The sequence below is a fragment of the Cervus canadensis genome, chromosome 6 (genome assembly GCF_019320065.1).
Source record: "Cervus canadensis isolate Bull #8, Minnesota chromosome 6, ASM1932006v1, whole genome shotgun sequence".
NCBI lineage: Eukaryota > Metazoa > Chordata > Mammalia > Artiodactyla > Cervidae > Cervus > Cervus canadensis.
Window position 1 is genome coordinate 23,774,267 of NC_057391.1, and position 27,379 is coordinate 23,801,645.

Below are 27,379 nucleotides of genomic sequence, written 5' to 3' on the forward strand. Positions count from 1 at the left end.
CTGGGAGACAAGGGTTTTTTTTTGTCTCGTTTTTGTTTTGTTTGTTTATTTTAATCCTTTAACGCACGCCTTATGCATGCCTCCTGGAGACTCAAGACTGCTCTCCCGGCTTCAGAATCGAAAAGTATCGAACTCAAAATTTAGCAAAAAATTGAAGTCCAGGCACCCGGAGCTGACAGGGAAAGACAGCTTTGCTCATTCTTACTCCACCACCACCAGTATCCCCAAGCAATATGGATACTGATCACTTTTTGTCCAATCAACAAATAGTTTTCGAGCGCTTACTGGATGCAAAGCAGAACCTGATGCGACTCACCTTCGGGAAGTTGTTTCATTCCACACCCTAAGAGCTGCGCTTCCGGAGCGATACTTGGCTTTGAAGTTACTTCCCCTTTAGTTCCTGGAGTGAAAAAAACTATTTGGGTTGGGTGGATACAGGTTCGAGTTCTAGTAGAGCAGAGAAGAACTTTCTTAGTGTCCTCTGGTGATATCTAGAATCAAGGTTTGGGGTCACAGAGGAGAGGACAATGCTGAAAAAAAAGGCAGAAAGGTATAACTAGCAAGTGTAGGGGGATGCTTGGTGTGGGTGCGGTAGCGTGGCCGAGCGGTCTAAGGCGCTGGATTTAGGCTCCAGTCTCTCTGGAGGCGTGGGTTCGAATCCCACCGCTGCCAAGGTTTTGTTTCTTGATCGTGGATGATCACGACCCACGTCCTCGCTACAGGACCGGATGAGGACTTGTCAAAAGGATAGCATTTAAGCTGGGGCTTTTTGAAGTTGAGAGAAGAGAGGTGCAGAGCCTTGAAAGTGCACGTGCCCCACAGCGGGCTGCCCCAGCAGAGGAGAGCAGGGAGTGAAGACAGATTGTCTCATCATTTGCTGCTAAGCCAGCAAACTTCAGGCAGTTGCAGAATGTCCCTGTGCAGTTTCTGCTGCTGACTGCCTCTGGGATCTCTACTGTTTCCTACTGGTGATCTCTGTTTATCTGCTGCTCTCCTCACTTAAACAACACCCGCTCTCTCCCTCACTCTTTCTCTTTCCTTTCCCTCCAGGCAAGGGTGGTAAAGTCAGGCCAGTAAAGCAGATGGGTTAAACTGGAAGAGAATCATCGAGGGAGGCAACTGCTCCTCAGTTTACCAACTGTGCCACCAGGGACGCCCCATCAGCTCAGGGGAGTGATTTAATTCCTAGGCTTGAGTCAGCCAAAGAAGAGTACTCCGACTCTACCTAGCACCTAGTGTCCTAGTGAATTGAAGTCGCTCAGTCGTGTCCGACTCTTTGTGACCCCCATGGACTGTAGCCTACCATGCTCCTCCGTCCATGGGATTTTCCAGGCAAGAGTACCGGAGTGGGTTGCCATTTCCTTCTCCAGAGGATCTTCCATAGTGTCCTAGGATGAGTTCGAAGTCAGAATTTGAGCTCTTTAAGGAACACTCTCACTTTCTGACCCTAGAGAGCAGTGCCTTTCCTGCCCAATGTGCACCACCTTTGGTTCCCAAAGGGTGCATTGGGCACGGTTTGGCACCAACTGCACTCAGATTTAAATCCAGGTATCTCCCCTTCCTTAAGCCTTTGAGGAGTCATTGGTTCATTTTAGTAGGTGGTGATGGTCCTGACTGGCCTGTCGAGGCAAACAATAAATTTGTCCATGTGTCTTGTTACTCTAGTCAGCTTCTGAAAGTGAAGTGAAAGTGTTAGGTGCTCAGTCCTGTCTATTTGAGACCCCATGGACTGGAACCCGCCACGCTCCTCTGTCCGTGGAATTCTCCAGGCAAGTGAAAATTCTTTGCTGTGGGGGCCTGTTATATGCATTGCAGAACGTGAAAATGTCTCCAGACATTGCCAAATGTCCCCTAAGAGGCAATATCTGCACTAAAGACTCAGGCTGCAACTACACTGTTATCTCTCAGTGTTTGGCTTGTTGTGTCAATTTCCTACAACATCTTTTGAAAGGTAGAGGTTCTTAATTTTATGAAGTACAGTTAATCATTTTGCTTGACTTTTCTTTTATGGATCGTGCTTGTAATGTTACATCTAAGAAATCTTCTTCCAACACAAGTTGACAAAGATTTTATTTTAAATATTTTATAATTTTGGCTTTTGATATATTTCAGTCAATTTTTTATTCAGTGTGAAGTAAGGATCAAAAAACTTTTTTAAAGATCATTTGTTGAAAAGACTACTTTTCTCTACTGAATTGTCTTTGAAATTTTGTCAACAATTAATTGATAATATATGTGTAATTCTACCTCTGTACTCCTGTTCCATTGATCTATTTTTTTTTGTATCTTAATGCCAATACTACAGTCTTGATTATAGCAGCTTTATAGTCTTGATATCAGACAGAGTGAGTCCTTTAACTTTTCAGAGTACTCTCCTTTTCAGAGTTGTTTGGGACATATTATGTCTTTGAATTTCCATATGAATTTTCCATATGAATCAGTCAGCTGGTTGTTTTCCGGGGGGGGAAAAAATAAAAAGGCCTGTTGTTATTTTGATTTGGATTGCATTGAACCTATAAATTAATTTAGAGATAATTGATATCTTAACAGTATTGCCTTCTCATTCATTAACATGAAATGTTTCTCCTTGAATTTAGATTTTCTTTCATTTCTCTCAGTCTTTGTGTGTGTGTGTGTGTACAAGTTTTGGACATATTTTAATGCTAAGTATTTCATTTAATAATTCTATGGTAACTTGGATTCTTTTTAAAAGAATCCAAAATCAATTTCTGATTGTTCATTGCTGGTATATACTATGTGTATATATATTATACATTATATATATATTTACATATATGTATGTATGTATATATATGTGTGTGTGTGTCCAACTCTTTGTGACCGCATGGACTGCAGCTTGCCAGGCTTCCCTGCCCTTCACCACCTCCTGGAGTTTGCTCAAACTCACAGTAATATATACAATTAATTTTAATATTAATCTTATATTCTACAATTTTTCTAGATTCACTTATTAGTTATAGCTTTCTGAAGATTCCATAGAATTTTTAAATAGGCTTTCAAGTTTGATTTGCTTTATACTTCTCCAATTGAGTTTTATTCCAGATTGGTTTCACAACAAAGCTTATTTTAAACCCAGTGCATTTCCCCACTGCTAACAACTCCATCCTCCATCAACGCACAGATCAATGAACTGAAGCTACTGCTCAGCTGTGAATGTGATATCAGCTACAGACTTTTAAGGAATCTAGAGAGAAGTCCTGGAGCCAGGTCAGTGACTCAGTCAACTCCCAAAACAATTTGCAGTCCCGAATTCGCAGTTGTGTGGTTTCAGAAGTGTCTCTGGCCCTGCCACTCTGCTCAGACTGACAGGAAATCCACGCAACAACAGGGATCGGTGAGAGCCTGGAACTTCTGCATTATCCCCAGTGGCCTGTTGCCCACCTGCTAGAACAGCCACGAGGACAGTTGTGTCTGGGCCAAAGCCACTCAACTGGGGGCATGTTCAAGTGTTATGCAGAAGAGGCTAACACTAATCTATAAAGAAAAAATAGCTGCTCACATTGACCTTGGCTCACTATGCACCAAGCACTGTGCCAAGCACTCAGTACTTCATCTTTGTAACAACCCTGTAAGGTAGGTTGTAGCATTATTTATCCTCATATCAAATGCAAATTGTGTGAGCATCTGTTCTCTCTTTATGAGAACAGAGAGAAGACATCTCTGGGTGTCTTAGAAACAGAGTGTAAAACCATGTAAGAAGCTTCTTCTCTGAAAAAATAATTCAGCAGAGCCACATGTGTGCATTCTTTGATGTCTTGGGTGAGGGAAGAGACTCAAGAGTGAAGTCATATACTTGCCTAAGTTTCAAAGCTATTAAGTGGCAAACAGTTCCTACAATGGCTACAACCCAAGTTCCAGTTCTGAGAGAAAGGGACAAAACGACCCTTGAGTGGCCTAAACTCTATATAGTTTATCCTCTGGAAAATGACTCTGGAGAAGGCGATCTGTCAGTGAGGACAGGATATTCTGTGATAGAAACAACTGCCTGATGAGAAAGAGGGTAACTGCAGGGATCAGAAGCCCCAGTCTGGCCACTATGGAGCTTCAAGATTTCTATCACCAAAACGTTTTTCTCGGCGAAATGAACATGTTTTGTTGCTGGGCTAGGATTTCCCCGCACAAGTTCCCTAGCAGATTCTGAGGGTGGATTTGCAACGCAGAGATGTCAACAGTGGCAACCTGGGAGACACTTCAGCTCCTAAAGTCACCAAATGCAAATCGTGTAAGCATCTGCTCTCTCCTTATGAGAACAGAGAGAAGTGTCTTAGGAACAGAGTGTAAAACCATATAAGAAGCTTCTTCTCTAAAGAAATAATTCAGCAGAGCCACATGTGTGCATTCCTTGATGTCTCAGCTGGTGAAATAGGGGGAGTTATAGAATTCTGTTGGCATCTTTGGGTTGTTGGTTAGGTTCCAAATAGGCGCTGGAGCATTTGCAAATGCTCTAAAAATGCCATTGGATGTCATGTTCCTTTAAAGATAAGATTTTCGTAGCTTTAATTAGCAACAGCCTTCGTTTATCTTTGTAAGAGATTTATGGCAGACTGAGAAAGCCACAAGGAATAAAACATAGTAACACTGCTGAAGACCCACAGCCTAGTGTGTGGTACAGATTTAATTCATTCATTACCCATTTATTCATTCACTAAATTCTTCCGCTTTAAGCCCTGGGTGAAAGATGAAAAATTCAGAGCCAAAGAGGAGAGTAAATTTTTGCGGTAAGTGTCCGTTGTGCCCTGAACCCCTTGCTCTTGACGTTTGAAGTTAGGACTTCAAGAACGTATTGTGTAAAGCAGAATTGAGATGTAAAGAAAGTATTATCTGAAAGAGCAGTAAATATAGGTATAGCATCTGGTAGCGTGGCCGAGCGGTCTAAGGCGCTGGATTAAGGCTCCAGTCTCTTCGGGGGCGTGGGTTCGAATCCCACCGCTGCCAGGGAAAGTTTTTGCCAGGTGCAGAAGACTCAGATCTAAAATGAGACAAATATTGCACCTACTAGGTTAGAGGTGAGAGATTGAGCCTGTGGGAGCGAGGTTCAGTTAAAACTAGTCAAACGCTTTCTCTGGCGAGGAAGTTTTGCTAATTAGTAACGTTTTGATTGGTCTTCAAAGATGGGGAATTTCACGAAGGGGATAGGGGTCATCAGAAACAAGTTTTAAGACCTTAAAACGGAAGCTTTAAGTGCAAACGCACTCCGGAAAACGAATTTGTCACATTCGACAAGGGACTGATAAAAGGGTAGGGGAAAGGGGGAGCGGTGTCCTTTTTTTTCCCCCTCTACATTTTTACAGAGGGAAATTCACAGAGGCTTCGCGGGCAGTGTAAAATCGAAATTCAAGCGGCAACTCCTTTGGCAAAAGTGCAGGGACTAGCCCTTGGGTCCACACTGTCGTCAGAGTACAGCGGAACTTTAGAGTCACTTCCTCACGTCCTCAGTTCTCCATTCGTCTGTTTGCTCTGGGACGCATCTGCCTCCCCACGCCCAAGCCCCATTTCTGGTCTCCTGATGAAGACTGCATCTTTCTCTACCAGGAAGTGAGAAGGACAGGGAGGGTCTGAGGGAGACTGTCTGGAGTGTGACTCAACAAAAAGGCAATGTGCACGGGGAGGATGGTGGTGTTTAAATTCTTGTAGACTTGAATCAAAGATCTTGGACAACTAACTTGGAAAATCAGCTCACTGCCCCTACCGCTTGCTTTCAAAAAGTCTGAGAATGTTTTAACCCATAATCTGAACTCCTATTAGACATTTTCACCTCTTAAACTGTGAGTACAGGTAACTTTGGATCTTTGCCCACATTTCAGGGTTCCAGGAGAGTGTATGGATGGAATTTGATGTCCACTGAAATCCAGGTTGAATTAAAGTATTACACCTTTCTCAGTGTCTTTGTAGAGGCCCATTTTGCAGGAGAGAGCATCCTTAGGCAAAGGAGAGAGCACCTTCAGGAGGTGGTGAAGGAGCAGAGATGGCCCATATCCTTAAAAGAAACATCAAGAAAAGTTTCCAGTTCCTGGCTGAATTCTCAGTCTAAGGGTCTGCGTATGATTGTTCCTCTTTTGCTTAGAAAACTCACTTAACAAAATCGCAATCTTTGTTCAACATAAACATTGCACCCCTGCACTCACCGAGCTGAACTAGAATGAAGAGAAACCCAGTAATGCTCAAACGGTCTCAATTTAAATTCATGACAATGATCTCAAGTGCATCTGCGTAATAATCTTACTATTTTTGTCAATCACTTCACTGTACCATTCTTAAAGGCGAATCTTTCATCCTTTCTATAGTGTCTTTAAAATAGCAATACCTCAGCATCCATTCTCACTCTTGGCTTTCTATTTCACTAAGGAAAGAGAACCATTCACAGGAGAATGTCTGCATGCACGATACTACAAGGTACCCATCTACAGGCATCTGAGGACTTTTATTCCTCCTGTTACTGTGAATGACCTAGCCAAGATAGCCAAGATCATCCCCTCTAACTGCACACTAGAAGCCATCCTTTATTGCTTACCCAAGAACATTCTTTCTAGTAACAGTATACATGTAAATGGATAGACATGGACAAAATCAATTCATGAATTTTTCAATTAATACTTTTTTCTGTTTGGAGGCGGTTTTATGTAAAAGAAAACTGAGCACAATGTAAAGAAAGTTCTCATATATATGCTCTCCCTGCTCCTCTTCCAACATTTTCCCTTCTAATGACAAATTGCATTGGTATAATACATTTTGTTACATTTGGTGAACCAATTATACCATTTTTTTAATAATTAAATTCAGGCATCATCCTAGCAAAATTTCTTTGTTTGCCATTAAAGATTTCTTCAAACCTGGAGAGTAAAAGAAACTTGCAATAAAGGTCCCAAGAGATTCTGAGCATGCATAATTATAAACACACCCAGGATAACTATCCTGAACTTTCGAAACTCGTCCTTTATTTTCCCACTGGCTTGTCTCAGCCTGCATTTTAGACAAATATCTGTAGCCCTATACGCTGATCTCATTGCACCCAGAAAGTGTTAGTTTCATCTGAAAGAGCAATGAGTGCTGAAACTTGGAGAATTAGAAACAAATATACTGCAAATTCTGACATAGAGATATAGAAATAGAGAAAGACAGGGGGGAAAAAAAAAACAGAAAGAGACAAAAAGCAAGAGATAGAGACATAGAAACAAAGAAGAAAACAGTGGAAAAAAAAAGTTACAGAGAAAAATCAGACCAAGAGGGCTAGACACCCTGAGAGACAGAAAGAAAATGAGAAACAGACACAGCTATACAGGAAGGGGGAAAGTTTAAGAGAAAAGCACTAACTTAGGGATCAAAAAGGGATCAGAAATACACCTGGTAGTAGGAAGGTGGTGGGGAAAATAAAAAGGGCTGAAGCAAGGGAACTGAAGGGTGCAGGGAGTGGAAGATAGATTCTGGAGAAACAGCTACTGACAAAGATTTCGGGTCTGTGGGCAGAAAAGATCCAAGATCCTAACTGGCCTCCGCGAACAGGGCAGAAGAGTACCGATGGGCGCCGTCGTCCCCGCGGAACCGAACGTCACTTTCTCCATCACTTCCCAGGAAGCCTCACTGAGCGCAAAAAGTCAGACTAGGTCTAGGTGAGCACCGCAGTCCCGGTCTGGAGTGAGTGTTGAGGCGAGGTGAGTACAGAACCTGGGGCGGGAGTTGAGTGGGATGGGGAGAGGCGGTTAGAGGCGGCGATTCTCCTCAAAAGGTCTTCACTGACCCTGCAGGATGCTTTCTGCTGCTCTCCCTTCCTCCGCAAGCCCGCCATCAGACAACCCACGCTTCCCTTCGGCTGACGCCCCGTTTACCCTCACCTCTTACAGGGTTTCTGACCTAGGATGGCCGGTATCCCACCAGTCCGTGTAGAAAGGAGCAGGGGAGAGAAAAGACTGTCCAGGCCCAGACATTCTGAAAATAGCCACCCCAGGATGCTTGACAACCACGGAGCTGGCATGTACATCTCTCTTTGCCAAGAAGGCTTCCAACCAACCAGACGCTTGATGTACCCGGGGTCATCCAGTGTGTTGGCCTCTGTCCTTTCTGTAAAAAGGAAGGACCCAGGGTGAGCCAATGTGCACCCTTCGATAGCTCAGCTGGTAGAGCGGAGGACTGTAGGTCTACTACATGTGGACATCCTTAGGTCGCTGGTTCGACTCCGGCTCGAAGGAAGTGCCTCATTTGCTTTTGCCCCATCATAAATGCCACCACCGCCTGGCACCTGGTGCCTCTGCCCTGCAAATTGGCCCTTGCCCGTGCGCTACAAAATCATCTTCATTCTCACTGGACAAAGCCAACAAAGCCCTTCCGGAGTCACTTGTCCCTTTCCCAAATCCAAGGACACATGCCCTTCATCCGAAAGCAACCTGAGTGGACTGCGGCAACCCCTTCAACATCCCAAGCCCTTTAAGCTTTTATTCATGCACCTCTTCCTGGGGAAGACAAGTACCCCCTCTTGCACTACCATTTTGTTCAACATGGACAGATTCCTGACAAACATGTGTCCACACAGGAGCTGCCCACTGCAAGCCCTGGAGCCCAACAAGCACACAGGCCATCTCATAGTTCACAGAAAACCAAGGCATTCTTCTTGAAAATCCTCCCACTGAGTTTCCTAGTGGGTGGGATGGAAGGAGGCGCTTAGAGGTGGTGCTCCTTTGAGGAGCAGTGAGGCTCCTGTTCCTTGGCCCCTCTCATTTTTACAAAAATAAAGGACCCAGTGCTTGTCAGTGGAATGTATGGATATGCATCCTTTGATAGCTCAGCTGGTAGAGTGGAGGACTGTAGACTTGATAAATGTGGACATCCTTAGGTCGCTGGTTTGATTCCGGCTCAAAGGAAGTGCCTTTGTTACTTTTGCCCCATCATGAGGGCTACTAGTGAAATGTGTCCACTGACATATGCCCTCCAGCCCCAAACACTCCTTTTCTCCTGCCTTTGGATGGCTGCCCCAACAAGGCACCCTGTTGACCCCCCAAGCCCTTTTAATTTTTATTCACCCACCTCTCCCCAGGGACAGCAGCACCTGCTCTGCTACTACACTTACTCAACATGGATAGACCCAGCCACACAGTACCTGCCCACCACAAGCCCTGGAGCCGGACAAGCACTGGGCCATGAAATGGGTCATGGACAATGAAGGCATTCTTCTTGAAAATCCTCCCATTCAATTTCTCTTTCCTACTCGGCCTAGTCCTAGGGTGGTCCCTTGCTTCTCTCTTCTGTCTAGCCCAACTGCAGTCTCTGTGTGTCCTTGTCCATTTCTCCAACTTTCTCTCTGACTCTCTCTTTCTCTTTCTCCCTCATTCTCACATTTGCTCTCTCTTTCTGTGTTTCTTTCACATAATCCATAAATATATAGACATAGGGAGACAGAAAACCTCCATCACTATTCATTTTCTATACTGTGGGACAGAACTGCCATGCTGGGATGTACCAAGCCACTGCCAACTCTACACCTGCATTGAGAGCCACTGGCATTGGCAGTGGCAACAGACACCTAGGCTCTCAGGACAGGGGGAGAAGGCTTGGAGTCATGATGAAAACTTCAGAGGCCTGATTCAGGTCTCCTGTCAGAGAACTAGGCTGAGGCCATGGGAAAACGTCAAATTCCTTGAAACTTCACAGCTGTTCTGGTTGTTATAGGAAGCTTTGAGTTCCTTCTAAAAGACTAATGATTGCTCCGACTCTGTACAATGGAGGGAAAAACACGTGCACTGATTCCCCTGCTGCTTCTGATGGAAGACATAGCAATAGAACTGGAGATAAAGACAGAGAGAGACCAAGGGGGAGTGACTACAAGGGGAGGGGGAGATGGAGAGGAGCAGAGTTTGTGAGCAAAAAGAAAGATTTATAGTTGAGTGAGCACTGAGAGTAGGAAAAGTAGGGGTGGAGGGGAGGGCAGATAATGGTGGCTGAAGGCAGGGAGCAGAAGGGGCCAGGGAGTGGGGTTTGATGGCTGGATGTGTGATCTGGAGGGGTACACCCACTGTCCTTCTTACACAGGCCACTGCCCTGTGCTTTCTGACCAGCTGGCTTAATTAAGGGCCGGGCCCTTAGGCTACATGGGCTGGGCCTTCCCACTGACCTCCATCCATCCCCAACTGAGCCAGGCTGAAGAGGTGGTGGTGGTTGGGGGAGGGTTGTCAAGGCTTGTGGGTGCAGAGAGGAAAGCCAAGGTGTGGCCTTTCCTCTTTTCCCTCTTGTGGGAGGGAAACTTCTGAAGGTGGGAGATGTGTTGGGAAAGCATGGGAAAGAGGACTATCTGTACAACGGTGATGGATTTGTAACTCTCTGCAGTCCTGGGGTCCAGCTGCTGGCCTCCCCTGACTCTTAAGCCCACAAATTCCTGTTCAGTTCAGGTTCTGCCTCTGCATTCAGACTGCATTTCCCCACACAGTTTCCTCTCCAGGTGAGCTGCCCCAGGTCTTCCCATGCCCCACTGCTGGCTAAAAGGGGCTGAGCCCGGGGCTGTGGCATCTCCAGGGTCCATGGGGTGGTCCCACTGCTTTCCCACAGGAGACCTTCAGGAGAAAGGTTTTATTGCTCTGTGACCACACAGAGTCTCCAGCCTCGAATGTCACCTTCTGCAGAGACCAGCAGACAGGGACCGAAGAGATTTTCTAAGGCTTTCATTGGATGTGCCCACAGACACCCCTACCTCCTCCCCCTCCCCCTCTCCATGGGAATTGGAGGTTCCCAGGTTTGGGGGAACTAACTCTGATGTTTTGGGGATGTATCAGGGGCAGGGGAGTCCCCATAGTTGGGAGATGGACTCTGATGACTTGGATACTCTAGGGTGAGCCCTAGCACAGTCAAATCCTCCTGTCTGGAGCCTCACAGTGAGCAGTAGGGGACCTCCGTGGACATGGCCTCATCGTCACAGGAGCAGACCTGTGGGTCTTTTGATCAGGGGTGGTGACACAGGCATTGGAGGGCAGGTGACTTGGGTGTGGCCTGCTGCACCTCTGTGCTACCTGTGCTGGGTGGGTGACCACGCACTGTTGGGGTGGCGAGCCCACACCAGATAGGATCTGAAAGGTTTTTCAAAGACTCCAAGTGAAGGCAAGAGGTCCAAGTCGACAGCAGGGTGCTCTGGCTCCTCCCTTCCTCTTCTGTGCCTATCCAGGAAGCCCACAGAATCTTGAGCTACTTCAGGGAGCAGTCGCCTCTGCCAAAGGAATCCGGGTCTGTGGGCAAAGGAGGGGAACCAAGGCCCCAAATTGGGCTAGCCCAATCAACATCCTTTCTGCATCATTTCCCAGGAAGCCTCACTGCACGGAAAAGTAAGACTAGATCTAGGTGGGCACCAAGGCCCCTCTCTGGAGTGAGTAACAGGTAGAGATACAGAACCAGGAATGGGGATTGGGGATGAAATAGATGCAATGGGGGAAGGAGCTTAGAGGCCCATGCTTCTCCTTAAGAAGCAGTGAGGCTCCATTTTCTTGTCCACCTTCATTTCTGCAAAAAGAGAAGACCCAGTACTTGTCAATGGAAGAACCTACCTGTGCAGCCTTCGATAGCTCAGCTGGTAGAGCGGAGGACTGTAGTATCACATGAAGATAGACATCCTTAGGTCGCTGGTTCGATTCCGGCTCGAAGGAAGTGCTTGGGTTTATTTTTTTTTTTTTTAATCCATCACGAAGACCGCTTGCGCCCTCTACCGCTGCCCTGTATATTGACCCTGGCCCTTTCATCAGTAGATCATCCCCATTTTCACAGGACAAAGCCCTTCTGAAGCCAATTACCCCTCCTTCCTGAAATCCATGGACAAATGCCCCTCATCTAACAACACCCCCTTGCTCCTGCCTTCGCAGGCTACCCTAGTTGGCCACCCTGGCAACCTCCCAAGCCCTTTAAACCGTTATTCATGCATCTCTCCCCAGAGAAAACTGCACTCGCTCTGCCGCTGCCACTTATTCAACATGGACAGATCCGTGACAGATAAATGGCCACAGAGGAGCTTCCCACCACAAGCCCTGGAGCCCGACAAGCACCCCTGCCATCACATGGGTCAGGGACAACCAAGGCATTCTGGAAAATCCTCCCATTCAATTTCCCTTCCCTACTCTGCCTAGTCCTAGAATGGTCCATAACTTTTCTCTTCTGTCTAGCCCAACTACTGTCTCTGTGTTTCTCTGTCCATCTCTCTCTTTCTAACTTTCTCTTTCTCTCTCTAGCTCTCTCTCTTCCTCATTCTCCAGAGAGAGAGAGAGAGGGAGAGAAGGTTACCAGGTTTGGGGGAACTAGCTTTGATATTTGGGGGATATAACAGAATGAGGGTGTGCCTATGGTTGGGAGGCAGACTCTGGTGACTTGGACACTCCAGAGTGAGCCCCACCATGACCCCACTCCTCCTGTCCGGGACCTCACAACGAGCAGTAGGAGACCTTCAAGGACATGGACCTCGTCCTTGCAGGTGAAAACCTGCGGGTATCTGGATCAGGAGTGGCCACGCTGGCACTGGAGGCCACACTTGGGTGTGGCTTGTCATATTTCCGTGAGACATGAGCTGGATGGGCGACCAAGCATTGTTGGGGTGGCAGGCCCGCACCAGACGGGACCTTAAACATTTGTCAAAGACGCGGAGCAAAGGCAAGAGGTCCAAGCCTGACGGCGGGGTGCTCTGGTCCTCCCTTCATCTCCCGTGCCTGTCCAGGAAGTCCACAGAATTTGGAGCTACATCAGGGAGCAGCCATTTCTGGCCAAAGGAATCCAGGTCTGTGAGCTGAGGAGGGGAGCCAAGTCCCCAGACTGGCCGCAGCATGACCAGGCTTCTGGGTACCTAAGGTGTGGTCTCCCCGCCTAGCCCGACATCCTTACCCATCACTTCCCAGGAAGCCTCACCGTGAGGAAAAGTGAGGCCAGCTCGTGGTAGCAACAGGGTCAGGTCGAGGTTAAGTGGAGGGGTGATGACTCTCCAGCGCCAGAGGGCAGGTCTGGGTTTGGGTAAGGGCTGGGGGCGACGCTCAGACACTCCTCGAGGGCCCCTCAGCGGATCTTACCCAGGTAGGATCCTCTGCTTTCCTCCGCAAGCCGGCTCCCACCTCACCCACACATCCATTTGGGTTTCAGTAACGCCCCCTTCTCCTCACCCTCTTTCCAGTCTTCTGGTCACAGAGGGCTGCTGTCCTGTTCTCTCTGAGGAAAGAGCCCAAGGGAGAGAAAATTAGTCAACAAGTAGCGGCCCGGGCTCAGATTCTGAAAATCTCCTTTCCGGGATGCCTGACCACCACGGATCCCCGGCGTGTGCAGGCTCTTTGCCAAAGGACTTACAGCCAACCCAGAGTATGTTGTACCCAGAACCTATTAAAGCCTTTTGGCTTTTGACATTTCTGCAAAAAGGAAGGACCCAGCCGATCACATATGCACCCTTCGATAGCTCAGCTGGTAGAGCGGAGGACTGTAGATGCGAAGCATATAGACATCCTTAGGTCGCTGGTTCGATTCCGGCTCGAAGGAAGTGCAGCTGGTGGTTTTGCTCCGTCGTGAAGGCCGCCGCCACCCCCGGGTGCCCAGCTGCGCAAATTTACCCTTGCGAAGAAGGTTAGCTTCTGAACTCTCACAGAATAAGGGCAGGAAAGCCCTTCTAGAGCCACCCTCACGGCGACCTGTAGACTGTCGCCAAGGAACACGTTTGCTTCTTCTGAAGTCCACGGCTCTCAGCGCAGAACAACAGCCCCCGGTCCCCCAACCATCGCTCCCACTTAAGCGGACAGTAGCCCAACCCTCAAGCCTTTTACACTGTTATTTCCCTACAACTCTTGCTTTTGCATCTTCTGCCTAGCACAGCGCTCTCTGATACCCACATTTCTGAATTCGTTTTCTACAATAGTTTTTTAGGGCGGATGGATTCTTTAGGATTTTCTACATATAAAAATCATAAAATCTCCTAGCAGAGACAGTTTTACTTCTTCCTTTCCAATTTGGATGCATTATATTATATAGTATGGTATATACTATATATCATTTTGTTTTGTTTCATTTTGTTTTATTCCATCCCATTCTATTTGCCTGAATTCCTTAGCTAGAACTTCCTGTACAGTGTTGAATAGAAGTGGTGAAAGTGGTTGTCCACTCTTGTTCCTGAATTTAGGAAGAAAGTTTTCAATGTTTCACCATTAAGCCTGATATTAGCTGCAGATTTTTCGTAGGTGTCCTTTATCATATTGAAGACGTTCCCTTGTATTCCTGGTTTGCTGAGTATTCTCATCAAGAAAGGATATCAAGTTTGTCTAATGTTTTTTCTTTATCAATTGGGATGATCATGTGTTTTCCCCCTCTATTTTGTTAACATGGCATATTATATTCATTTTCTTATGTTGAACCACTCTTACATTCTTGGGGTATATCCCAATTGGTTTTAGTGTATAATCTTTTTACTATGCTGCTGGATTAGGTTTACTGGTATTTGGTTGAGGATTTTTGTATTTGCATTCATGTGGTACAGTGGTGTATCATTTTCTTATTTTTTTTTCTTCTAAATTTGATATGAGGCTAGTACTGGCCTCATAGAATAAGTTTGGAAGCATTCCCTCCTCTGCCTTTTGGCAGAGTTTGAGAAGGATTGGAGTTAATTTTTCTTTAAATGTTTGGTAGAATTCACCAATAAAGCCAAATGATCCTGAATTTTTCTTTAATAGGTTTTCAATTACTGATTTAATTTCTTTATTCACTATAGAATCTGTTCAGATTTTCCATTTTTCAAAGAAACTTTTGAGTGAGTTTTGATAGTTTGTGTATTTCTAGAAATTTTTCCATTTCATCTATGTTATCTAATTTGTTGGCATACAGGTGTTAATAGTATTCTCACAATATTTTTTATTTCTGTAAGGTCAGTTAGTAACATCTCCACTTTAATTCCTGATTTCAGTAATCTGATTTTTTTTTCTTTTGTTTTTTCCATTGTCAGTCAAGCTACAGATTTGTCAGTTTTTTTTTCATCTTTTCAAAAACCAACTTTTGGTTTTGTTGATTTTGTTTTTTAAAATTATTTTTCATTATCACCGCTCTAGTCTTTATTATTCCTTCCATCTGCTTGCTTGCTTTGTGTTTAGTTTGCTCTTCTTTTTTCCTAAAACTTTTCTTAAACTTTTCAACCTTAAGATTGAAGGTTAGGTTGTTGATTTGAGTTTTTTTTTTTTTTAAATGAATGCATTTATAGCTCTAAATTTCCTTCTGAACATTGCTTTTGCTGCATGCTTTAAATTTTGGTATGTTGTGACTTTGTTTTCACTAATCTCTAAGTATTTTCTACTTTCTCTTGTGTTAGCTAATTTGACACATTTGTTGCTCAAAACTGTGTGATTGAAGTTTTTTCTGCTATTGATTTGCAGTTTCATTGCATGGTGATCAGAAAAGACACTTGTATAATTTTATTGTGACTAGTTTTGTGGCCCAAAATCTATCTTGGAGAATGTTCATCTGTATTTCTGAGGGAGGTGTATTCTGTTGTCATTGGGTGGATGTTCTATGTGTGGTCTGTTAGATCTGCACTGTTAGGTTAGCTTACCTGTTGAAGTCTTCTATTTCCTTATTTATCTTTTGTCTAGTTGTTTTCTCCATTATTTACACTGGGGTGTTGAAGTCTCCAACTATCATTATAGGACCGTCCAAATCTCTTTTTCATTTCAAAAATTAAAGGTAGGTTTTCTTATTAATAAGTTTTGCAAGTTCTTAATATAGCTGGATACTATTTTGCCTTTATTAGATATGTGATTTTAATATATATAATTTCCCCAACCTATAACTTGTTTATGTGTTGTCTTAACAGTAATTTTTTTGAGAAAGAAAACTTGTAATTTTGATGAAGTTCAATTTATCAATTTTTCTTTTATGGATTGTGCTGTTGATTTAGTTTCTATTAAATCTGCCTAAATCAAAGTCACAGAGGTTATATCTTATTTTGTACTTTTAGAAATTAAAATTATTTTAGTTTTACATTTAAGTCTATGAATCTTTTTTTACTTAGTTTTTATATATGGTCTAAGATGTAGATTAAAGTCCATTTTATCATGTGAATATCCAACTGTTCTTTCAATATTTGTTGAAAAGACTACACTTTTTCTGCTGAATTTCCTTTTCTCATTGAAAATCAAGTGGCCATAAATATGTAGGTCTATTTCTGCACCCTTCTGTTTCATAGATATTTGTCTGCCTTTATGTCACTTAATATTTCTCTCATATATTTTGTTTCTTAGTTCCGTGTTCTTTAAGATAGTCTTCAGCCAATCCTGAAGTACCTGCTTGTCCTATTTTATCCTGTGGTTTTCACACTGGTTATTATACTCAAGGCCAGATTATACATGGGTATGAGTTAACATATATGAATTAAGGACTACGGAATAACCTCCTATTCATATTTTAGATTTGTATTATATTTCTTGTTCTTTTCATTCAATTCTATGTGCTATTTTTTCTCCTGTAAGTTCCTCTTATATAAAATTTGATAATGGAACTCAATCTTGTTTTCCTATATTATTTACTTACCCTTTTAAAATATGAAAAGGGAAAAGAAGAAGGGAGAGAAAAGCAATCTTTATTTATTTTAAGAAATTTTATCATAATGAAAAAGACAATCTTCTGTTTTCAACATTTTGTTTTAATCCTATCTCCCCATTCTGAACTGTGATTCCGTGTGAGTAGTTGTGCTTCTATATTGCCTCCACTACTTTTGGATCAGAAAGCAAGTTGTTTCTGGGAAGCTTGAATTCCTCCTGGAGTTGATAGTTCATTATAGTTTTACATTTCCTGGCTTTGAGTAGGCCACATGGTATCTGACATTCCCCAGTGGTTGGTTGGCTAATTTTGTGGAAATTGAGTTGCCATCTTTAGGGAAATATTTCTGACATTCATTAATTTTTAACTACAGACAGTTTGTATTTCTAAAAACTTTGAATTTTCTTCACATATATAGCTGATTGTAGCTACATATTTCTGATGCTTTTTCATTACGAAAAATTTCAAACATTCTGAAAATAAAGAAAATGGTATAATGAATAATGGTGTAACAAACTCATAGTTCCATGAATTACCAAATCATGGCCATGCTAATTTTATCTATACCTCCACTCATTTTATTTTGAAGCAAATCCCAAGTATCATATCATTTTGCTGTAAATTATTTTCTATACAGTTACCACAACAGGAATTTTACTGATGAGGAAAACTAAAGTCAAAGTGATATTAAATGATGATTAAAATAGAAGCATAATTCGAGAATATTGAAATCCATCATTCAACCGAGTTGTCAAGCTAGCAGTCTCCTCAGTTTAAATATTTTCCTTCTGTTCTCCATATAATGACAGGGAAAGTTTTCCAGGATATCCTAAAAGAGAGTAATAAGGTACAGAACAGAGTAAGAAAGTCACAGGTAAAGAATTAAGCATTGTGACATTTGCCTACATACACACAAAACAACCCTGGAAAGTTGTGCAATAAAATAATGAAAATGGTTAAATAGGGAAGGGATATGGGATGGATGGGCGGGGGGAGAAGGATTAGAACTTTAAAAATCTATACACTGTTGTATTTTTAAGTCATTTGAGTATGTTTTATATTTTTAAAATAAATATGATCTTTTCTTCTAAAATGTACTATTTCATGCAAAAACTAGGCTATTCCTATGATCAAGTCATTTTGAAAGTATTATAACAATACCAAGATCATTGTTAATTTGACAGATGGCTATATAGTTTAAAAAAAAATTGTCTGACTTTGTAGTTAGAGTCTTAAGTTTTATAGTTCAATTAAATGTTACAAACATATATGGCTTAAGTGTGCTTTACTAGCGCTCAGACTTCATGCGTCTCTCTTCGCTTCAACTTGTCCTCCTTGCAGCTCAACAAACAAGAGCCTCAGGTTCTACTTTAGTTTTGTTCAACTTACCTCAACCAGGTCTACCTGTCTGTGATCTCACTATTTCCTCATAATCTAAAGTGATGAAACTTCTCATGCCTCATTCATGTTTCCAGTTAGGTATTATCTTTTCTCTGAAAAAGAATATGTCCAGAAGAATGGAATTCAGTCAAACTGAGCCTCAGGGGGACTTCTGTACAATCAATCCTCCATATTCATGGGTTCTGCATCTGGGAACTCAACCAACCAGGGATTTTAAATAATCAGGGAAAAACAAATTTGCTATACCAACAAATATTTACATAGCATTTACATTGTATTGTGTGTGTGTGTGTTAGCCACTCAGTCATGTCTGATTTCTTGCGATCCCATGGACTATAGCCTGATAGGCTCCTCCATCCATGGAATTCTCCAGGCAAGAATACTGGAGTGGGTTGCCATTTCCTACTGCATTACATTGTGTTAGGTATTATAAGTAATCTAGAAATGATTTAAAGTATAGCTTACCCTTGAACAACATGGGTCTGAACTGAACGAGTCCACTTACTTGTGGATTTTTCCAATAAATATAGTACCTACATTTTCATTTTACATATCCTTAAATTAACTGGCTAGGAGGGAAAGTTTCATTTCTCTTAAAGATCACAATATGTGAAATCAAAAGAAATCAGAAGGATTTGAGTACTGATTCTGACCAAATTGTTTCAGGTTTTTGCTCTTGGGTAAGTCATTTATGAATTCCTCTGTTTTTGAGGCAGAAATAGCAGTATGTGGGTTTTCAACTACATGGGAATTGGCATTCCTAAACCTCCCTCCCACTGCATTTTTCAAGAGTCAACTTTATATGGAAGATATGTGTAGGTTATATTAAAATACTGTTCCATTCTAATCAAGGGGCTTGAGCACTCATAGTTTTTTTTAATATCCCCAGGGGGTTCTGGAACTGATCTGATGCAGATAACAAGAGACAACTCTACTTTTCTTCTTCTCAGCTTAAGACTCATCTCACAATACCAGCTTCTCCTCAAGTCTAGGGGTCAGAATAGTTTAATTCACTTATTTATTGAGCACCTAATGTGTTCTGGGCACTGTGTTTGGTGTTTGTTATTATACTAGAATATAATTCCTGTCCTACAAGTTCAGAATCTGGCATGAGACACAAATGAGAAAGTAGAGTTCCAATTAGGTATTGAGACTTAGTTTAGCAGAACCAGCCATGGATCAGGTTGGAGAGTGGGCAGGAGGTGGGGTTAAGGTTAGTGGGCAGGGGAATCTTCTCAGAAAAGAAGCTGATATGTGTCAGGGTAAACTGAGTTTTAGAACATGAATAGGAGTTAGTCAAGTCTTTATTCAAGGACATAAAGTGGACACAGATAGAAAAATGTGAAGAGTGGTTCAGAATTCTGAATAGTGTTTTAGGTGTGTGTGTTATTTATTACTAGAAGATAAGGTCCAAGGCTGGGAGAAGCAGTAAAAGCTAGGGATGATGCAGGGAAGCTTCTCTTATCTTATCCCACCCTTGAGGCTACTATTGCTTCCCAACCCAAAAGCCAGGGGAGGGATTCTCAATATCAGTGTAAATCCTCAGGGAGAAAACACAATGCTTCTGTAATTGGGATATAAATATGTCCCATGAGTGCTGTGCAGGAGAAAGACAGATGTTGGCTATGGTCCTCCACAGCTGGTCAGACTCCATTCTTTCTCTCATTTCCCCCGCATTGCCCAGTACTTTCGCAGCTGCTGGTTTGGGGTGAGTGACAGATGAAAGCAGAAGCATTCCCACTCAACCCTTGTTAAGGATCAGCCTCCTTTTCATCAAGCATGAAGTCTGGGAAACTTCTGTTGAATTGCAAATCTCTCTTGTGTCTTTGAGGAATTATTTTCTCTCTTTCTTATGGCTTTATTTCCTCACCAACTGGATCTCTTTTTCTTTAGCAGGCACTGCTGCTAGTTGGGCTCCTAGTGTTTGGTTCAGTAAATCCTCATTTGGGGCATCACCACTGGAAACTCAAGTTTTTTTTTATTGGAGGATAATTGCTTTATAGTGTTATGGTGGTCTCTGCTGTACATTGACATGAATTAGTCATAATTATATGCAATATGTGTAATATATTATACATATATAATATATACATATCCCCTCCCTCCGTCACCCATTCCACCCTTCTAGGTTGTCACAGAGTTCCACGCTGGGCTCCATGTGTTATATAACAGCTTCCCACTAATTATCTATTTTACACATGATCATGTATATATGTCATTGCTACTTTCTCCATTTGTCCTAACCTCTCCTTCCCGCTGGAGAAGGAAATGGCAATCCACTCCAGTACTCCTGCCTGGAAAACCCCATACCAGGTTCCTCTGGTAGGTTACAGTCCATGGGGTCTCAAACAGTCGGACACACCTGAGCAACTTCACTTTTCTTTTCTTTTCTCCTTCCCATGCTGAAACTCAAGTTTTGCATGAAGGATCCTACTTGTCAGTAGATGGACTGGTTAGAAACCAGCCACTTCTTCAGTCTTCTCCTTCCCTGCACTCAGGCTCATGCCAGGAGCCAGGGAGGACTGGGTCTCAAACAGAAAAACTGACAGTTTGTACATAAAACTCACCAGCAAAAAAGGTGACTATCTGGATTTAAATGGAACATTTTTCAACCATTAGAGACAAAAGGAGCTATAGGTAAGTGCATGAAGTCTTTTCATAGGTAGATGAGTGGTTTAAACCCTCTATATCCACCCCTTGCCTTTCAGCCCCATGTTATTCTTTTAGTGACATACCTTGGAGCCCTATGAAATCATTGTATTTCACTTCAAGTGTACCTATTCAAACCTAAGGCAGTGATCAGATTGCAGAAGAAACTCTTCATACAGGGAGGAGAGGGTGGACCCTGATTGTTGACCTGGCCACGGCCACAAGAAAGGACAATGTGATGCAGCCTCCTTAGGATCAGAAAGTCCCTTTATTTACAAGGCAGAAGAAAAGCTTTGAAGAATTATACCCAGGAGGAAAGCACAAAAGAAGAAGCAGATTATCCACCTGCAGCCTCTTTTCCCAAGTGCTCTGCCCATTCTCAGGAACTCCAAGTGTGCCAGGCTATTGTCAGCCTCACAGCAGAAGTCATGGGAAGGACTCCAGGATGGAGCAGGACATTTCAGTCATAAAAAAGGGAAAGAAAATTCTTGTAGGGTGATCCTCAGCCTCATAGAGATATCAAAGACTTTCAAGGGCAGGTGGGAAGAATCCCTTCTATATTTTGATTTGGGACTCATCCTCTTCTCACTTAAGGGATAATTAGTTTCAGTATTTTCAGACAGCCAGAAAGAATCCTCTTTGAGGGGACCAGTCCTATTTCATTTCACTCCATTACTTATTTTCAGTGCTTCAACTGCAACGTACTATGCTCACATACTGCTCTTTTCCATTAAAAACTTCCTGTCTCTCCTATCAAATCTATACATATTTTTAGTATTTATTTTAGGTATCACCTTCCTCTAGAATAGTTTCTGTCTAAGTCTCAGCTTGGATTCCTTCAAGTCCCCTGGGCTTACCTGTGACACTTCATGTGTGACACATTTTAACTTTTCTGTCATTCTCATTAGGCAGTGAGCTGCATGAGGGTAGTGATAATGTTGCCTTTACCTCCGAATCAACAAACATAGCACCTGAGACATCATCAGCCTAGAACAAAAGCTGAATGGTTTTACTGCTAATAAGGTAATTTCTATAGAAGCTACAGGGAGATGAGAATGTTGAATGAAATCTCTAGGGGAAAAGACCACAGAATTGCTTTATCCTAAACAAAAGGTGCAAAAGTTTTCCTACTTGGGTGGGAGCCACAGGTGAAAGATTGTAAGTAGAGAGGTGGCAGTAATGGTAAAGAACCCGCCTGCCAATGCAGGAGACGTAAGAAATACGAGTTTGATCCCTGGGTCAGAAAGATACTCTGGAGAAGGAAATGGCAATCTACTCCAGTTCGTGGACAGAGGAGCCTGGCAGGCTTTAGTCCATGGGGTCACAAAGAGTCGTGTCCATGGGGTTACAAAGAATCATACTCGACTGAAGCAACTTAACACAAACTTTATTGCAAAAGTAGACTGCTGGGTGTGCTAGAGAATTGTAGGGCTGACAGAGAACCAAGGACTTAAGGTCATTTCTCATGCTTTGCATGGCTAATGGTGATCAGTTTTCTCCTAGCAACTGAAGCTTTAAAAACAAATTTCAGAATATCATTGATTTGTTCTTATAATTGGTGTTAGTCTTCAGAATTGGAATGACGAGAATCAGTTGGTAAGGACTTAATTTCTGAATTTATTAGAAATTACCAGGAATTCATAATTTTGTCTCTGGCAAGTCATCTAATAGGGCCCAAGTTTGAAGAGACTTAGCTTGGTGTTATGGACTGAAAAAGCTTGAGAAACTCATCCTAACATTCCCCAGAATATTTGGCTTGAAGTTGGCACTAAATTAAAATATGTGGATAACTGACTGATTGAATCAGTGTGGTTTATCCCTATTCTCCCTTTCAAATATAACTTGCTTTAGATAGGCAAGCACTTTGTGACTAACTGAGTTCTGTTAGACTGTTGGGTTGCAGGAGAAAGTCTCCATGAAAAGGTAATATTGTGAATAAATGTACTAATGGACTAGATTACTATGACTCAGTCTACAGCTGAGCAGATGAAAAACAGTCAAGGCTGGATTAACTGACTGTTTTCCAAGGGAAGTGGCAAGACAAACCTAGACTCTGGTGCCCTAAACTTAGAGTCCAGAGCTTTCTCTATCACATCATTTGCCAGCTAACTGCTGGCAACTCTTTGCACTATGAATTCATTTGCTCCTTACAGCATTTTACAATTGAGTTGCACAGAGAGGTTAAGTAACTTTTCCAAGGCTACTCAGCTAGTAAGTATAGAGGCTGGGATTCAAAGCCAGGCAGTCTGGCTCAAGTTCTGATTCTGGTTGAATAGGAATCACATTCTTCACAAAATCATTTTTCTTAATTTTTGTCCAGCTCAATGGATATTGTTACAATAATGAGATATCACTATTTGGGATCTTAGAATAGTAGATGTGAAGATGGAGCCTCCTGTCATCTTCACATCTTAGTTTTAGCTACCATTGATAGGAAATCTTTCTCAGCTCTAAAAATCAATTAGATGAGGACCTCAGATCCTTCAAATCTTTTAAAAAATTTTTTATTGGAGTATAGTTGATTTACAATGTTATGTTCATTTCAGGTGTACAACAAAGTGAATCAGTTATACATATACATATATCCACTCCTTTTAGATTCTTTCTCCATTTAGGCCATTACAGAGTATTGAGTAGAGTTCCCTGTACTGTATAGTAGGTCCTTACTAGTTATCTATTTTATATATATTGTATGTATATGTCAATCCGAACCTCCCAATTTATCCCTCCCCCTACTCCTTCATAACCATCAGGTGTTGTTTTTTTTTACATCTGTAACTCTATTTCTGTTTTATAGATGAATTCATTCATCATACCCCTGTTTTTTAGGTTGCACATCTAAGTCATATCAGACAATATTTGTCTTTTCCTGTCTGTTTACTTCACCAGTATGACGATCTCTAGGTCCACACACGTTGCTGCAAATGGCATTATTTCCTTCTTCTTTGTGACTAAGCAATATTCCATTGTATGTATGGGCCAGATCTTCTTTATCCATTTGTCTGTTGATGGACTTTCAGGTTCTTCAAGTATTAACAGGATCTGTGACTAGAGAAAGTGGAGCTCTGTGTGCCATAGCATGATAAAATAAACTTTAGGACTGTCTGGAGAAGACCTATCCTCACCAGGACTGTGTTCATGCTGTTGCACAGATGGGAAAGATAATGGCTCCTGATGGAAACCAGAGCAGTGGTGTGACTGAGTTCATCCTGGCGGGTTTCCCAAATCTCAACAGCACAAAAGCAGAACTGTTTTCTGTCTTCCTTCTTATTTATCTGCTGAGTCTAACAGGTAATGTGTTGATCGTCGGAGTGGTAGGAGCTGATACTCGCCTGCAGACTCCCATGTACTTCTTTCTAGGTAACTTGTCCTGCCTAGAGATTCTGCTCACTTCTGTCATTATTCCCAAGATGCTGAGCAATTTCCTCTCAAGGCAACACACTATTTCCTTTGCTGCATGTATTACCCAGTTCTATCTCTACTTCTTTCTTGGGGCCTCTGAGTTCCTACTGTTGGCTGTCATGTCAGTGGATCGCTACCTGGCCATCTGTCATCCTCTGCGCTACCCCTTGCTCATGAATGGGGCTGTGTGCTTCCGAGTGGCCTTGGCCTGCTGGGTCGGGGGGCTCCTTGGAGTACTTGGCCCCACAGTGGCTGTGGCCTTGCTTCCTTTCTGTGGACAGGATGCTGTGGTGCAGCACTTCTTCTGTGACAGCGGCCCGCTGCTCCGCCTGGCATGCACCAACACCAAGGAGTTGGAGGAAACTGACTTTGTCTTAGCTTCTCTTGTCATCATATCCTCACTGATGATTACTGCCGTGTCCTATGGTCACATAGTCCTGGCTGTCCTGCGCATCCCCTCAGCTTCAGGCCGGCAGAAGGCTTTCTCCACCTGTACCTCCCACTTGATGGTGGTGACCCTCTTCTATGGAAGTGCCGTTTTTCTCTATGTGCGGCCATCGCAGAGTGACTCTGTGGATACTAACTGGGCAGTGACAGTGATAACAACATTTGTGACACCGCTGCTGAACCCATTCATCTATGCCTTACGTAATGAGCGAGTCAAACAAGCTTTGAAGGACATGTTTAAGAAGGCAAGAGCAGGATATTGGTGGCATCTTTCACTTGCTAAGAGTTTCAACAAGAAAATAGTGACGTAGAAGTGAAGGGATGTCATCACTTAAGGGATGTCCTAAGTCCAAGTCTTCTTTGTTATCTTCTCATTGTCTCATCATCATGGATATCACCACATGTCCAAATTTTGGAACCACTAAAGAACTACAAGGCATCAAATTCATCCTTCTTCTCTTTCAGGCAAAATTCCTTGATTCTATCTCATATAAATTCACATTATTATTGATTTAACATAATCAATACCATCATAAGAACCTCCAACCTGTGCAATCCTAACCTATGGGTCCATAGTCACCTGTGCCGGGGTCCAGCCTCGGCAGGATCCAGGGGGTACCCTCAGGATGAATGGCGTCAGCGAGAGAGAGAGAAGACACATGAGACCAGCCTTGATAGGGCCAAGTCTCAGGATGAACGGCGAGAGAGAGAGAGAGAGAGAGAGAGAGAGAAGAGAGAGAGTGACCAGATGGGGGTGCAGCAGAGCCTGTCAGAGTCTGGCAGGGTCTGGCAATGCTTTATTTTTTACCATAGCTTTTATACTCCAAGTTAGTACATCTCTAAGGGGAAGATAGTTTAACATTACATCAGTTTGTTCTTCACGAAACCAGGGTGTTTTCTGCATACTTCTTTGTTTATGAGGGTTTTGTACATTATCTTCTGGCCTTGGGGCCTATTAACATTTTATGCAAGTCAGGTGAATGTAAACCTATTTTCTGTTTCTATGGTGACCTTAACTGAAAGGTAGCAGTCTCATAGGGCAACAGTACAGAATAGAAGTATAACCTTGTTAACACAAAAATTAATCCTTCTGCAGAAGTTGTCAGTTGCGTTTATCTAAGATGTTTACCCCACATTGACTCTGCGGCTTCAGTGAGGCAGCTTCTGCCTAGCACTCCTGGCTCACAATTAACCATCTCATTGTTACCACACTAGGACTAAGCTCTTATTTTTCTAGATCTTTAACTATATTAACAATGGTTTCTATAACACAACCTTAGCACATTAAGAGCAAAAACACAGCAAGCAAAACACAGCAAGCAAACATCAACCCAATAACCACCTTTAGAATAATTTTTCTTATGTTTTCTAATAGGGCTTCCTCACCCCTCGAAGGGCTCTATGTCTATTATGGCCTTTATATGATCAGGTTCTTTATGTTATTTTATGATTAGGGTATTATAAGCAATCATGCATATTAGTACCAAGGGCATAAACGCATTTGCCAAACAAACTAAAATACCAGCAAAGGAGTTTAAATTAAAACACTCCTTTCACCCTGGATAATCTCATAAAATATCACCACCTGGGAAATTTATTGATTAAAGTTCTAAATTGATTCTTCTTTGGGAAGAGATTGGGGAAGGCCTTCTGCCTGTGTCACAGAAATTAGGGAGTAGTCTATTGAAGCAGGCATCAGAAAGACAGATATCATCTTTAAAGGTGAGCGCCGGGGGTGCAGCTTTTCGGAATCCCTGAAAACCTGATCTGCCTTGCCTGTCAGGTTTTCTTCTCATGACCTTGTCATGGGTGGGATCTCGTGTGCCGGCTTCCGGCACACCTGGGTATCTAAGAATGAGCTTCAGAAATTGTATAAGCACTATTATTATGTAAATGTATATATCTGAGCCTATATGCAATTATCTGGGAAGAGGACATATAGCTTTAATTCAATTCCTAAAGAGTTCCATGTATGACTGTCACCAAAAGTTAAAAACTAATTCTCATTAGTCTTTAAATTATTTATGAAAATCAAGAATTTTAAGACAAATGTCCTATAATCATAAAAATAAATAGATTAACTGTATATTTTTGTGCATACATTCTGAAAAAAATTGCATTCACTGTTAGGTGGAAAAGAAGTAAAACAAACTTAATAAGGGACTTATTTTCTTCTCCATGACAGTTTCAGATGCCTTTGGAAAAGCAGATCAAAAAGAAAGCTTATGAATAGCAGCATTTAATGTGGTTATCTAATTTACACTGTATTATAAAGGTGGATTAAAGATATATTCACTCGTTCTGTCAGTGGATTATGTTGCTTTCATTTGTCCATCTTTTTATTACATTTGAATATCCTCATTCATCTTTTATTTTTAGTAAAATGGGGATGGAATGAGGACCTTCAACATAAAAAAATTAAGAATATCAACTATTGTTATACCTACCAAGAATCAGATTTTGTGTTACATTTTATCTACCTCATTGTATATTTGAAAGGAAATGAGGGTTCTTATTTGTGGTGACCTTGGAATCTTGGACAAATGTTTGTGTATGTATATATGTATGTATGTATTCAATCATTCAACAAAGGTTTTTAAGCATCTTTGTTGGATACTGTGATATATGTGTAATATATGTTATTATATATACTATGTCCTTATTATATATAATAAGATGAATAAGCAATGGTTCCTAATCTCAAGCGACTTTGATCTTAAAGTGGAAGACTAAGAGACAAATAATAATTCAAAGATAGGGGATGATAAGGGGGTTTACAAAATAACATTGGAGGTCATATGAAAATTGATTTATCCTGTTAAACATTTTCTTGTTAGAGAAGTTTTCAGAAGCTATCATTCACTACATGGGAATTAACTCCATGTTGGAGTGCATTTGTATACAGAGACACAACGCTTAGAAAAAATAAATATCAAAGTATGGACAGCAC

At 42.2% G+C, this 27,379-nt stretch overlaps 1 protein-coding gene and 6 non-coding genes across 7 annotated transcripts; all 7 read left to right on the top strand.

Moving 5' to 3' along the window:
- The first annotated feature begins 590 nt into the window (after positions 1–590).
- TRNAL-UAG lies at positions 591–672 on the top strand. Its single transcript has one exon. It is a non-coding gene; the product is annotated as a tRNA-Leu (tRNA).
- Positions 673–4,874: 4,202 nt separating this feature from the next.
- On the top strand, positions 4,875–4,956 carry TRNAL-AAG. The gene has a single exon. It is a non-coding gene; the product is annotated as a tRNA-Leu (tRNA).
- A 3,158-nt stretch (positions 4,957–8,114) lies between these two features.
- On the top strand, positions 8,115–8,204 carry TRNAY-GUA. The gene is given in 2 exon segments: positions 8,115–8,151; positions 8,169–8,204. It is a non-coding gene; the product is annotated as a tRNA-Tyr (tRNA).
- Positions 8,205–8,783: 579 nt separating this feature from the next.
- Positions 8,784–8,873, top strand: TRNAY-GUA. Its single transcript is given in 2 exon segments — positions 8,784–8,820; positions 8,838–8,873. It is a non-coding gene; the product is annotated as a tRNA-Tyr (tRNA).
- Positions 8,874–11,545: 2,672 nt separating this feature from the next.
- TRNAY-GUA lies at positions 11,546–11,636 on the top strand. Its single transcript is given in 2 exon segments — positions 11,546–11,582; positions 11,601–11,636. It is a non-coding gene; the product is annotated as a tRNA-Tyr (tRNA).
- Positions 11,637–13,404: 1,768 nt separating this feature from the next.
- Positions 13,405–13,494, top strand: TRNAY-GUA. The gene is given in 2 exon segments: positions 13,405–13,441; positions 13,459–13,494. It is a non-coding gene; the product is annotated as a tRNA-Tyr (tRNA).
- Positions 13,495–23,744: 10,250 nt separating this feature from the next.
- Positions 23,745–24,740, top strand: LOC122444250 (olfactory receptor 6S1). The gene has a single exon (XM_043472988.1). It carries the CDS (start codon positions 23,745–23,747, stop codon positions 24,738–24,740), a length of 996 nt encoding a protein of 331 aa, XP_043328923.1.
- Positions 24,741–27,379: the final 2,639 nt, after the last annotated feature.